We start from the raw sequence: 14,332 nt of genomic DNA on the forward strand, positions 1-14,332 counted from the left end.
CAAGTCGTTCCGTACGCATACTCCCAGATATTTTACAGAAGTAACTGCTACCAGTGTTTGTTCCGCTATCATATAATCATACAATAAAGGATCCTTCTTTCTATGTATTCGCAATACATTACATTTGTCTATGTTAAGGGTCAGTTGCCACTCCCTGCACCAAGTGCCTATCCGCTGCAGATCTTCCTGTATTTCGCTACAATTTTCTAATGCAGCAACTTCTCTGTATACTACAGCATCATCCGCGAAAAGCCGCATGGAACTTCCGACACTATCTACTAAGTCATTTATATATATTGTGAAAAGCAATGGTCCCATAACACTCCCCTGTGGCACGCCAGAGGTTACTTTAACGTCTGTAGACGTCTCTCCATTGATAACAACATGCTGTGTCCTGTTTGCTAAAAACTCTCCAATCCAGCCACACAGCTGGTCTGATATTCCGTAGGCTCTTACTTTGTTTATCAGGCGACAGTGCGGAACTGTATCGAACGCCTTCCGGAAGTCAAGAAAAATAGCATCTACCTGGGAGCCTGTATCTAATATTTTCTGGGTCTCATGAACAAATAAGGCGAGTTGGGTCTCACACGATCGCTGTTTCCGGAATCCATGTTGATTCCTACATAGTAGGTTCTGGGTTTCCAGAAATGACATGATACGCGAGCAAAAAACATGTTCTAAAATTCTACAAGAGATCGACGTAAGAGATATAGGTCTATAGTTTTGCGCATCTGCTCGACGACCCTTCTTGAAGACTGGGACTATCTGTGCTCTTTTCCAATCATTTGGAACCCTCCGTTCCTCTAGAGACTTGCGGTACACGGCTGTTAGAAGGGGGGCAAGTTCTTTCGCGTACTCTGTGTAGAATCGAATTGGTATCCCGTCAGGTCCAGTGGACTTTCCTCTATTGAGTGATTCCAGTTGCTTTTCTATTCCTTGGACACTTATTTCGATGTCAGCCATTTTTTCGTTTGTGCGAGGATTTAGAGAAGGAACTGCAGTGCGGTCTTCCTCTGTGAAACAGCTTTGGAAAAAGGTGTTTAGTATTTCAGCTTTATGTGTGTCATCCTCTGTTTCAATGCCATCATCATCCCGTAGTGTCAGGATATGCTGTGTCGAGCCACTTACTGATTTAACGTAAGACCAGAACTTCCTAGGATTTTCTGTCAAGTCGGTACATAGAATTTTACTTTAGAATTCAATGAACGCTTCACGCATAGCCCTCCTTACGCTAACTTTGACATCGTTTAGCTTCTGTTTGTCTGAGAGGTTTTGGCTGCGTTTAAACTTGGAGTGGAGCTCTCTTTGCTTTCGCAGTAGTTTCCTAACTTTGTTGTTGTACCACGGTGGGTTTTTCCCGTCCCTCACAGTTTTACTCGGCACGTACCTGTCTAAAACGCATTTTACGATTGCCTTGAACTTTTTCCATAAACACTCAACATTGTCAGTGTCGGAACAGAAATTTTCGTTTTGATCTGTTAGGTAGTCTGAAATCTGCCTTCTATTACTCTTGCTAAACAGATAAACCTTCCTCCCTTTTTTTATATTCCTATTAACTTCCATATTCAGGGATGCTGCAACGGCCTTATGATCACTGATTCCCTGTTCTGTACATACAGAGTCGAAAAGTTCGGGTCTGTTTGTTATCGGTAGGTCCAATATGTTATCTCCACGAGTCGGTTCTCTGTTTAATTGCTCGAGGTAATTTTCGGATAGTGCACTCAGTATAATGTCACTCGATGCTCTGTCCCTACCACCCGGCCTAAACATCTGAGTGTCCCAGTCTATATCTGGTAAATTGAAATCTCCACCTAAGACTATAACATGCTGAGAAAATTTATGTGAAATGTATTCCAAATTTTCTCTCAGTTGTTCTGCCACTAATGCTGCTGAGTCGGGAGGTCGGTAAAAGGAGCCAATTATTAACCTAGTTCGGTTGTTTAGTGTAACCTCCACCCATAATAATTCACAGGAACTATCCACTTCTACTTCACTACAGGATAAACTACTACTAACAGCGATGAACACTCCACCACCGGTTGCATGCAATCTATCCTTTCTAAACACCGTCTGTACCTTTGTAAAAATTTCAGCAGAATTTATCTCTGGCTTAAGCCAGCTTTCTGTACCTATAACGATTTCAGCTTCGGTGCTTTCTATCAGCGCTTGAAGTTCCGGTACTTTACCAACGCAGCTTCGACAGTTGACAATTACAATACCAATTGCTGCTTGGTCCCCGCATGTCCTGACTTTGCCCCGCACCCGTTGAGGCTGTTGCCCTTTCTGTACTTGCCCAAGGCCATCTAACCTAAAAAACCGCCCAGCCCACGCCACACAACCCCTGCTACCCGTGTAGCCGCTTGTTGCGTGTAGTGGACTCCTGACCTATCCAGCGGAACCCGAAACCCCACCACCCTATGGCGCAAGTCGAGGAATCTGCAGCCCACACGGTCGCAGAACCGTCTCAGCCTCTGATTCAGACCCTCCACTCGGCTCTGTACCAAAGGTCCGCGGTCAGTCCTGTCGACGATGCTGCAGATGGTGAGCTCTGCTTTCATCCCGCTAGCGAGACTGGCAGTCTTCACCAAATCAGATAGCCGTCGGAAGCCAGAGAGGATTTCCTCCGATCCATAGCGACACACATCATTGGTGCCGACATGAGCGACCACCTGCAGATGGGTGCACCCCGTACCCTTCATGGCATCCGGAAGGACCCTTTCCACATCTGGAATGACTCCCCCCGGTATGCACACGGAGTGCACATTGGTTTTCTTCCCCTCTCTTGCTGCCATTTCCCTAAGGGGCCCCATTACGCGCCTGACGTTGGAGCTCCCAACTACCAGTAAGCCCACCCTCTTGTGTGATTGCCACTGTAGTTTGTTGAACAAGTAAATGATGAAATGTGCTGCTTTTCATTGGATCTTATCTATCTCTTCTGTTAATCCTACTTGGTAAAGGTCCCAGACTGATCAAAAATACCCAAGAATCAGTTGAACAAGTTTTTTGTAAGCCACTTCCTTTTTAGATATTACATTTTCTTAAGATTCTGCCAATGAATCTCAGCCTGGCATCTGCTATTCCTTCAATTTGTTACTCTTTTCAATGATGTTTCACCAACAGTGTAATCGAACAGTAACGGATCTCTTTGCCTATTTACAGGACGTATCTTAAGGGCCCCACACACAAGTAGCTGATGGATTGCATGTGATTCATGCATGCAATATGGCTGCCTGTCTAGTCAGCAGGGTGTGTGGCAATATGGGTGGAACATTTTTAATCTATTCATCAAGAGTGGTTATGCTGTTCTGTTTAGTTTCACTTTGCCCATGATGAGTAACAAGTTTACAACAGAATTTATAGTCATCCAAGGACCACAAACTACTCTGAGAAATGAAGTGGAAACCGGATTTGCCACTTATATTAAGAAGTAATAAAAAATACACCCTCTGATTTTACAGTTCACATCTTCAAATGTGTGCTCCTGAAGTAGAATTGATGGGAGGTTCATAGTAATAGTTAAGATACAATGGGCTCCATCTCATGATTTTGAGTTATTTATGAAATAATTAAACATTTTATTAAAATTTTTAACTTAAACAAAATGACGCATGTGTCTACTGTAATGTTAAGAGAACATTTTAATTCAAATGATCAGGGCAAATCTGTGTTACACTCAAATCCATTGTTATTTCATACAAACTAACTCTCCTTCATACAATTTATAAAAAGAGTTAAGAGTAATCAGTAGTGCAGCTATTGACAATACCTTTATAGACACATGAAGGAAATTGTGTAAATATTGCATTTAAATTATAAGTTTAATAATAAAAAGGAACTGAGCACTATAAACGTAAAATGAATTGTGTGGGCAAGCTGGAAAGATGTACACAACCCATTTGACATCAGTGAAAAATGTAACACAGTCTGTAAAACAACTGAGAGATCAAAAAAAGCGTTTCAAAAGAAGTTTAAAAAGTCATAACTCTCATTTATTTTATATTTATCTTTTGCAAGTGTTTTTGGTGATACAGAAATCAGCTGCAACTCCTACCAAATATAGCAGTTCACTTTCCATAGCAGAACTTCTCAACACAGTGGCATTTGTAATATTAACTGAAATTGCTTGGCAAATCGCTTGTGTTTGTGGTGTCAAGGTGAGCAATCAATTGCAGGCGATATCGCAGGCGACAGATTGCAGTGAACCATCATTAGTGTAGGGGATCCTTACACTTATTTCATTCAGAGATTGTTGCTAGTCTGTGCAGTCCCTGCACCAATCATCAATCTTCTGCAGATCATTCTGCATTTCATTACATTTTGCAATCTTCCTATAGACAACAGCATCCCCTTCAAACCACTTCACAGAGCTTCCAACATTATCCACTAAATTATTTTTATACTTCGTTAACAATAATGGCCCTATAAGACTCCCCTATAGTACTCCACAAATATCTTTACATCTCAAGTGTAATCCTGACAAGAATGACGTACTGAGTTCTGCTTCTTAAGAAATCTTGAATTCAGTCAGAAATCTGGAATCTGGTCAGATGAATGGCTACTGTCGGACTGTGACTAAGAAGAAGTTTGAATACCTACTGGTAACATTTGCTGCTCAGCACTGCATAGTCATCTTCAAGGTACACTTTACCACTAACAGTCTGGATTTTCCTTTTTGTCACCAGCTTCTCTGAACTTTTCCAATGTGAAGTGTCTCTCATACATTCTTCAATACCAGCATCAACTTTAACCCCAGTATCTGTCAGTGCATGTCACCCATCTACCTCCATCCCTGTTTCCATCACAATTACAACCCCCTACCAAAAAATGCTTCCTATATCTCCCTGTTTGTGACTGTATTTATATTTATAGGTCTTTATGCCTTCATCCATATTTCTTCATGCTCATCCTGTATCCCATTATTTAATATGCTCTTTCTTTAAGATATTGTGAATAATTACATGCCACAAAGTTTACTCACTGGCTATGACTACGTCAAGCAACAGAAATTCTTTAGACCATTTTTTTTAATTTCACATTGGCATTTAGAAAGCGTGGAGAAAAGAAAAAGTAAAACAGGCTGAAAGACTTCTTCATTGGCAATTCCTCCCAGGAAGTGACCAAACATTTAATACAATAATGTATCAATAAAATATTGTGTATTAGGTTAGTTGTCTATGATTATTAGGTTAATTGCTAATGATTTTATTTACACAAAGATAAAAATTTTGGCTGTATAGAAAATTCGTAATAACATAATTATAGCAACACCAAGACAGAGAGTTTTCCTCTTTTTCTAGCTGTAGTTCACAGAATTCACAATTTCCTGCAGTCAACATACCAAAAAAATTTTGATATCACTGCCTGACAAATATGGTACTTACTAAGTGCTGTTTGGACATGCTTGTTCACAAGTCTTTTCAGGCCCAAGTTTGATCACCAGAAATCTGAAAATGATTTCAACATTATAAGTCATATTAATTAGATGATACACTCAGACATACAATTTTCTTCACTTATTTTATAGTTTATAAAAGAAACAAATAACAGGTTTAATAAGTAAGTGAAGAAAAAGAGAAGTATTACTGATAAACTATATGGTTTCAAAGAGCGAAGTCTGGTCTTACATTGTAACTGAAAACTCTTCTGGTTGGGAAAAAAGTTTGAAAGTTGTCAAGCAAGAACTTTTGTGTTTAAGCGAATAACATTTCTTAGAACCATTTTCATTTTATTTTTATAATCTAATTTTCTGATCAACAGTTGGTGAGGTAAATAGCTAACAACTGTGCTCAAAAAACAATCACATATTTGTGATTATACTTCTGATTACATCTGCAGATGACACTGAAACCAGTAATCAAGTGTTGTATATGACAACTGAGAATGACCAAGAAAATATTATAGCATCATATTTTGATTAACATTAAGTTCCTTATTCGGCAAATCCCAAACTTTAAAAAGAAGTAAAAGTGCCGAAAAACAAGAAAAACCTTTCGGTGTTGATAAATGTTTTGAACATAAAGTATTACACACCATTTATAGATTACTGGTGTGTGCTTAGAACAGCAATTCAGAATTTCTTTTGTGACTGTCAAAAAATACAGAATATACTATACATTGATTCTGGAATTTTTATATTTCTTCATTTCTTTATGAGATTATATTTACTCATTTGAAGGCATATTGTGTACCCAGCAATAGTTCTGTGATAAAAGTAGACTTTAAAAATGGTTCCTGTGGTGCCACACTAGGCAGTCAACAACAAGAGGTTGGCAGTAGCTCATGTGCCTGCCCTGCCAACCTGTGGCCAGCTTGATGACACACTCACTGCTACACATCCAAGTAGTACCACCACCAAGTCACCATTAGAAGGTGCTGCACCAATGCTAGCTGAGACACATAGTGGAATTCACTCACAGCATTTGAAGCCTAATAGTTAGCCTCACTTCTCTCTGTTATTATTTATGACAAATTTGCTTGTGGCAAGGAACCACTGGAATACAACTGGATTCGCTGAATTGAAGTTAAGTAAACGAGGGTCAGGAATATATTACATATGCTTCTCACTATTTTGCTCTCTGTCTCAGCACCCACCTATTCCTTAGCATCCACCCTTGGACCAACCAAACAACAGGAAATCGGACCGTTGCCACAAGTGTTCCAGTTTGCTTTTACATCTCATCATGTAACTACTTAATGCCGCTATTAATAGTGTATCTTTTTCTTTTTGCAAGACTGTTATTTTTACCGTGCTTGTGTTACTATGCTTTTGTGTTCCAGAATGTGACCTGCAATCGACCTTGTTTGTTTGCACACGCAGAGGCTAACATTCATGCTTATGTATACTATTTCTTGTGTTGTAATTTCTGTGTGTGTGTACTGAAGCAAGAACTGTCAGTAACAAAGATTATTCCTTTTCAGGTGCAGCAGATGCAGAATCTTATAGACATGTTGACAAGACTGCTCGCTGTGCAAGCAAACACACCGCATCTTCCTCTGTCTCCCGCAGCCCAGCCACAGTCAGCACCACACGTTTCCATGCCATCAGTCTGTGCTTTTAATTCAACACACAAGGAATGTTTCCAGTACAGAGTACAGCTCAACAAACACTTCACAGCACATCACAAAACTCCTTTACTACTTTAAGTGTCTTATTCCCTAATCTAATTCCCTCAGCATCATCCGACTTAATTGGACTACATTCCATTATCCTCATTTTGCTTTTGTTGATGTTCATCTTATATCCTCCTTTCAAGACACTGTCCATTCCGTTCAACTGCTCTTCGAAGTCCTTTGCTGTCTCTGACAGAATTACAATGTCATCGGCGAACCTCAACGTTTTTATTTCTTCTCCATGGATTTTAATACCTACTCCAAATTTTTCTTTTGTTCCTTTACTGCTTATTCAATATACAGATTGAATAACATCAGGGAGAGGCTACAACCCTGTCTCACTCCCTTTCCAACCACTGCTTCCCTTTCATGCCCCTCGACTCTTACAACTATCATCTGGTTTCTGTACAAATTGTAAATAGCCTCTCGCTCCCTGTATTTTACCCCTGCCACCTTCAGAATTTGAAAGAGAATATTCCAGTCAACATTGTCAAAAGCTTTCTCTAAGTCTACAAGTGCTAGAAACGTAGGTTTGCCTTTCCTTAATCTTTCTTTTAAGATAACTTGTAAGGTCAGTATTGCCTCACGTGTTCCAGTATTTCTACGGAATCCAAACTGATCTTCCCCGAGGTCGGCTTCTACCAGTTTTTCCATTCGTCTGTAAAGAATTTTCGTTAGTATTTTGCAGCTGTGACTTATTAAACTGATAGTTCGGTAATTTTCACATCTGTCAACATCTGCATTCTTTGGGATTGGAATTATTATATTCTTCTTGAATTCTGAGGGTATTTCGCTTGCCTCATACATCTTGCTCACCAGATGGTAGAGTTTTGTCAGGACTGGCTCTCCCAAGGCCGTCAGTAGTTCTAATGGAATGTTGTCTAATCACGGGGCCTTGTTTCGACTCAGGTCTGTCGGTGCTCTGTCAAACTCTTCACGCAGTATCATATCTCCCATTTCATCTTCATCTACATCCTCATCCATTTCCATAATATTGTCCTCAAGTACATCTCCCTTGGATAGACCCTCTATATACTCCTCCCAACTTTCTGCTTTCCCTTCTTTGCTTAGAGCTGGGTTTCCATCTGAGCTCTTGATATTCATACAGGTGGTTCTCTTCCCTCCAAAGATCTCTTTAATTTTCCTGTAGGCAGTATCTACCTTACCCCTAGTGAGATAAGCCTCTACATCCTTACATTTGTCCTCTAGCCATCCCTGCTTAGCCATTTTGCACCTCCTGTCGATCTCATTTTTGAGACGTTTGTATTTCTTTTTGCCTGCTTAATTTACTGCATTTTTATATTTTCTCCTTTCATCAGTTAAATTCCATATTTCTTCTGTCACCCAAGGATTTCTACTAGCCCTCGTCTTTTTACCTATTTGATCCTCTGCTGCCTTCACTACTTCATCCCTCAGAGCTACCCATTCTTCTTCTACTGTACTTCTTTCCCCCATTCCTGTAAATTGTTCCCTTATGCTCTCCCTGAAACTCTGTACAACTTCTGGTTTAGTCAGTTTATCCAGGTCCCATCTCCTTAAATTCCCACCTTTTTGCTGTTTCTTCAGTTTTAATCTACAGTTCATAACCAATAGATTGTGGTCAGAGTCCACATCTGACCCTGGAAATGTCTTACAATGTAAAACCTGGTTCCTAAATCTCTGTCTTACCATTATATAATCTATCTGATACCTTCTAGTATCTCCAGGATTCTTCCCTGTATACAACCTTCTTTTATTATTCTTGAACCAAGTGTTAGCTATGATTGAGTTATTCTCTGTGCAAAATTCTACCAGAGGGCTTCCTCTTTCATTTCTTACCCCCAATCCATATTCACCTACTATGTTTCCTTCTCTCCCTTTCCCTACTGTCGAATTCCAGTCACTCAAGACTATTAAATTTTCGTCTCGCTTCACTACCTGAATAATTTCTTTTACCTCATCATACATTTCATCAACTTCTTCATCATATGCAGAGCTAGTTGGCATATAAACTTGTACTACTGTAGTGGGCGTGTGCTTCATGTCTATCTTGGCCACAATAATGCATTCACTATGCTGTTTGTAGTAGCTTACCCACACTCTTGTTTTTTTATTCATTATTAAACCTACCCCCGCATTACCCCTATTTGATTTTGTATCTACAACCCTGTATTCACCTGACCAAAAGCCTTGTTCCTCCTTCCACCGAACTTCACTAATTCCCACTATATCTAACTTTAACCTATCCAGTTCCCTTTTTAAATTTTCTAACCTACCTGCCCAATAAAGGGATCTGACATTCCACGCTCCGATCCTTAGAACACCAGTTTTTTTTTCTCCTGATAACGACGGGGGCAGCAGACTAGCAGTGTTAAATCATGGCCTCGGTGTTTCACAGCACACAGGTGCCAGGCTTTCCCCTGTTGTGATGCTAAATGTTATCTATGTGGCATGCGTGGTCATATTCAATCTGTCTGGTTGCAAAAATGCAATTCCAACATGCACTTTGCATTTCCTCCCAAGTCTCAGGCAATGAATATTAATGCAATTTTTTCAAAGCCAAGCAATAGCTCTAGTGTTACACAGTGCATGTCAAATGCAACAGTGAAGGAGTCACACAATTCTTGCATTCAGAGTCAGGCCAATAAATTATTTCTCACTCTGCAGATTGCCAATTACAAAATATCCATACAGGTAGACACCAGTGACTTTGTTGAACAGACGCACTTACGAACTGTTAGGCAGGCCTAAGCTACATAAATCACACATGACTCTTTCTAGTTATGGTGGACATGACATTCCTCTTCTCAGTGTTTGCAGCCAACCTGCCACCTTTTGTAACATTATCAAGACAGTTTCATTCACAGTTTTGTGCTCATAAGAAAGTGGGCATGTTTTGGCATTGACTCTTTTCATCCATTTGGTTTTTACATTCAAGATATGATCCCATTTGAATTCCTCTGTGCTTAAGGACAATATAGTTGAACTGTGTAATGAATTCTGTGACTTTTTCGAGATGACATAGGCAAAGTTAATAATTTTGAAGGTCACATTATCAGAAAAGACGATGTACAACCATGGTTTTGCTGTGAATGGCCCATACCTCACACTATCCTAGATAGCACAGGAACACTTATCTTGGCAGGACAATGGTGTGATTTACTTAAGGGGCTCTGGAAAGGCTCAAAATCATGAAAAGTTCAATTTTTACTTTTTTGCGTTTTCTGAATCTGCAGACTATTACCTTTTAATAGATATATAATTTATTCAATTCTGAAGACTACGACTATTTTTAAATTTTTTTTGAAATGTGTTCTACATGGGCGTGACCCACTGTGGCGCTGTTAAACTGCTGTCAAATGGTGTTATTATTAACGTCCGTGTTCATCAGGTACATTTTAGTGATGTGAGATAAAGTATGTGTTGTGGCTAACCTGTGATGGTTCAATATATATCGCTGGTGTTATTGTCGATTGTTTCATGTTTATTTACTCTGTCGTTATCTCGAAAATATTCGTAATTAATTCTGTTTCTTGAGTCTCTATTTTGTTGAAGTATAATAATGAGTAAAAGTAAAGTTATTAGAAATCCTCTGAAGGCTTTTAAGAAAAGGAGAAATGTTGGAAAGCCAAAGGTATGTGTTATTACTGTAAACAATAAAGACGATAACCAAGTGAGTGAACCTAACCTCTCAAGTACACCTGCCCATAGCAGTCAAAGTGGGAAAGAAAATACTTCACAGAAGAAGCTTGGTTCAATGAGTGAAAACTATGAATGTTTTATGGGCGAATCGGATGTGAATGAAATATTTGATATGTCGGTTCTCAAAGGAATTTTTTCAAACTGTGTAAGATGTATTCATTGTAGTGAAGTTGGTCTGGAACTCTCCATAATAAAGCACGTAGGACTTGCTAGTGAAATACAACTGAAATGTGGTAAGTGTTCATACATGACCACCTTTTGGAACAGTGTTGCAGTAACTGCAACTGAAGAAAATGGTAGCAAAATCTACGAACACAACAACGAGCGATGCTTGCTTTAGACAAGGAACGCCTTCGGGCTGCAGACAGGGCTGTAAAGAGTCTAGAAATACAAGCAAGAGTAAACAGGAGGAGGAACAAGAGGAAGCTGGAGGAGGAGTTTGCAGAGGATGAAGATAATCCATCCTATGGACCTGGAATGCACTAAAAAGTTAATCCAATCTTTGTCGCTCGATTCCCAAAACATTTATTTTCTCATACTAATTACATGTTTTCTAAGGATCTTCCAAACATATTTGTTTCAAACTTTCAGTAAATGTTACACAGTATCTTCTCCATAATTTAACACAGCCTTTTTCCAAAAAACTGTATATTTTTGAATATATAAATAAAAAAATTGCAAAAAAAATGTTGTGAATTTTCATTACAATTGAAAAAAAAATCATCTTTAATAACTGAACTAAATTTTTGTAAAATCCCTGTGTTAAGTTGTAGCCCATATTCCAATAAATAATCTGTAAAAAGTTCAACTTCCTACCTCAAATACTTTGCGAGGAAAGATGTAATTTATAAGCGTTATTTTAACATTGCAAGTATAGGGCGTTCCGGAGCCCCTTAATAGTAGTGATGGGCTAAACTGCGATTTTCCGATATCAGTGATTTCTGTGAATGCTACTTTTCAGTATCTGTTATTCTTAACTGTGATTTGTCGCAGTTACGGAACCTAGGTCCTGTATCCCTCCGCCACTGCTACTTCCGCGATTTCTGTGATTTCTGTGACTTCTGTGACTCCTGCGATTTCTGCAACTTACCACCGTATGAAAAAGTTACATCTGTCCAAACAGAAAATTGCATCTCAACAAATCTGTCATTGGTAAATATGTTTTACGTTTGTTCTTCCGTTGGCTTTAATTTTATATTGAAGAAACAACTGTGAAAATATTAATAGTGTAATTAATATGTAAGTAGCCATACAGTAGCGTAATAGTTCGTGTTTATAAAATGAATTCTAACATATTGTTGTGTTCACAGGTACGCGAACTACATTTTATTCACTCAGTAAAGTGATAACTCAAAATATCATTGTCAACAGATCTGGAGAAATTGCCACTGCGTCTTTAGACCGTTTTCGTCAGACGAGAGGTTAGTTTCTAAGTGTTTCGATGGATTTAATTGCTTCAGTGAGATCGTTCTTGCAAATGTGAAATATACCCCATTGAGTGGCTTTCATTAGAGCAAATTTTAGCAATCTACTCTGTCAATTATATTACTTGTAATTAGCGACAGCAAAAACTGTTTAATAATCCTTGTGATTTTGCAGACACAGTTCTGACTCTGATTACTGGTTGCTGTACGTATCTATCCACATCAAGGCTGTTGAGAGACACTCGTGAAGATTCAAGACAGCTCTTAGAAGATTTTGCAGTTTAAAAGTGATATAATTGTGAAATAAGTGTGCAGATGAGTGATTAAACTGTGTTTTATTGAAGTTGGTGTGCGATTTTAAAGGAATAATAAATGTTAAATACAGTGAGTGAATAATGAAAATCTCATTTTCCACATGTTTAAGCCGTCCTATACCCGTAATTTTCCGCCACTTATTTACTGGTAAACACTAGTTGGAGAGTGACATGCCGCCCCCCCCCCCCCCCTCCCCGTCTCCACAATCTTGGTGTGACACTGACCTGTAACATATCCCAAAGTCTACAATATGCATTTTGAGGCTGTTGATATGAAAGTGGGACGTACAGGTCTTTCATTTAAATCAGGAATAGCTTAAGCGCATTACTTGAAAGTAACACAGGAAAAGCTTACTTACGTAGGTAGTAGTAGTGTTGGCAAAAAGTTCTTGTGTGTGCAGTTGCCATGTAGAACACCAGGTGTAAAAATTTTATCCCGAGTCTTGAACTGTGTCGGAACAAAAGTGAGGCATTCATATGACCCAATAATACTGTTTTCATTTCACTACACTTATACAGATGTCTGAGTTCCTCTGTGTTAACATTGCAAAGTCCTGTAGGCATGTGGAGTATTAAGCAAAACTGTCATATTGGAAGCAGAATCAAACACATTTGTTACGTTACTTGACATTTTCAGGAGAAAAAGGCAATGTTGCTTCTTATTAATATAATACTTTCAGAGTCACAGCTGTGTTTGACCAACCATAACTGATGCTGAATGTGCATGTCGTCATATAATGTGAAGGGCTTATTTCAATAGTGGTACAAGTCCATTACCTCCACTTTTCTGTCTATAATGCTTCTGAAATTAATGATCCAAACAAACAAAAATAAAGGTTCATCTCTAGCAAAAAGCCATATGCTTGAATATTTCTGGTATCTCAACTGCAGATTTTTCAGCGCTCATTTAACTTTACGACTCTGTATCTCAAAATGAACAAAAATGGACTTGTACCACTAATGAAATAAGTCCTTCATATGCACACACAGCACACCGATCTCGTGAGGCACAAGGCTCTCATAACGAAGTACGTACGTCGTTCAACAGATGGCACTAGGAAAAGAATGTTAACTGCGCTTTTTAGTTGCTACTTGCGACTCTTAGTTGCGATTTGTCACAGAAATCGCAGTTTCTCGGTAGCGAATAGCGTAGTATGAACTTTGCTCAACAGATGGCACTGCTAACTGCGCTTTTTAGTTGCTACTTGCGACTCTTAGTTGCGACTTGTCACGGAAATCGCAGTTAGACTCGATATCGTATCGCAGGGATGGACGTAGTACGAACTTTCGCCAACAGATGGCACTGTTAACTGCGCTTTTTAGTTACTACTTGCGACTCTTAGTCGCGATTTGTCACGGAAATCGCAGTTGGACTCGACTGCGAATCGCAGAGACGAGCGTAGTACAAACTTTGGCCAACGGATGCCACTGTTAACCATGCTTTTTAGTTGCTACTTGCGACTCTTTGTTGCGACTTGTTACTGAAATCGCAGAAAGCAGTGCTAAATTCGACCAATAGATGGCTCACGTCTTTGAATGTGAAATACTACTTGCGACTGCTAACTCAGAACATTGTTTCAAGTACTTTCAGATGCTGGATTCAAGTGTAATAAAGACAAGTACTCTTTCCACACTGAGACTGAATATTTAGGACATGTGATCAACAGTAATGGTACCCACCCTTTGCCAGAGTCTCCATTTAGACACGGTAGGTCACTACTGGAATTCTCATTGGCTTATTGCGGTAGATGCCTTTAGCAAGTTTCCCTCCTTGGTGAACATGCAATCCACCACAACAACTAT

At 39.2% G+C, this 14,332-nt stretch overlaps 1 protein-coding gene and 1 long non-coding RNA gene across 2 annotated transcripts in view; one reads left to right on the forward strand and one right to left on the reverse strand.

The window, feature by feature from the left end:
• The window catches only part of LOC126475352 (choline transporter-like protein 1), a 496,357-nt gene that overhangs the window by 74,549 nt on the left and 407,476 nt on the right, over positions 1-14,332 (reverse strand). Inside the window, exon 5 of the mRNA XM_050103165.1 lies at positions 5,382-5,444. Within this exon, the coding sequence (XP_049959122.1) occupies positions 5,382-5,444 (63 nt within the window). The remainder of the gene's footprint in view (positions 1-5,381; positions 5,445-14,332) is intronic.
• Positions 8,849-12,594, forward strand: LOC126475353 (uncharacterized). The gene is made up of 3 exons (XR_007586709.1): positions 8,849-11,943; positions 12,102-12,212; positions 12,391-12,594. It is a non-coding gene; the product is annotated as an uncharacterized LOC126475353 (long non-coding RNA).

Source organism: Schistocerca serialis, chromosome 4 (genome assembly GCF_023864345.2).
Source record: "Schistocerca serialis cubense isolate TAMUIC-IGC-003099 chromosome 4, iqSchSeri2.2, whole genome shotgun sequence".
NCBI lineage: Eukaryota > Metazoa > Arthropoda > Insecta > Orthoptera > Acrididae > Schistocerca > Schistocerca serialis.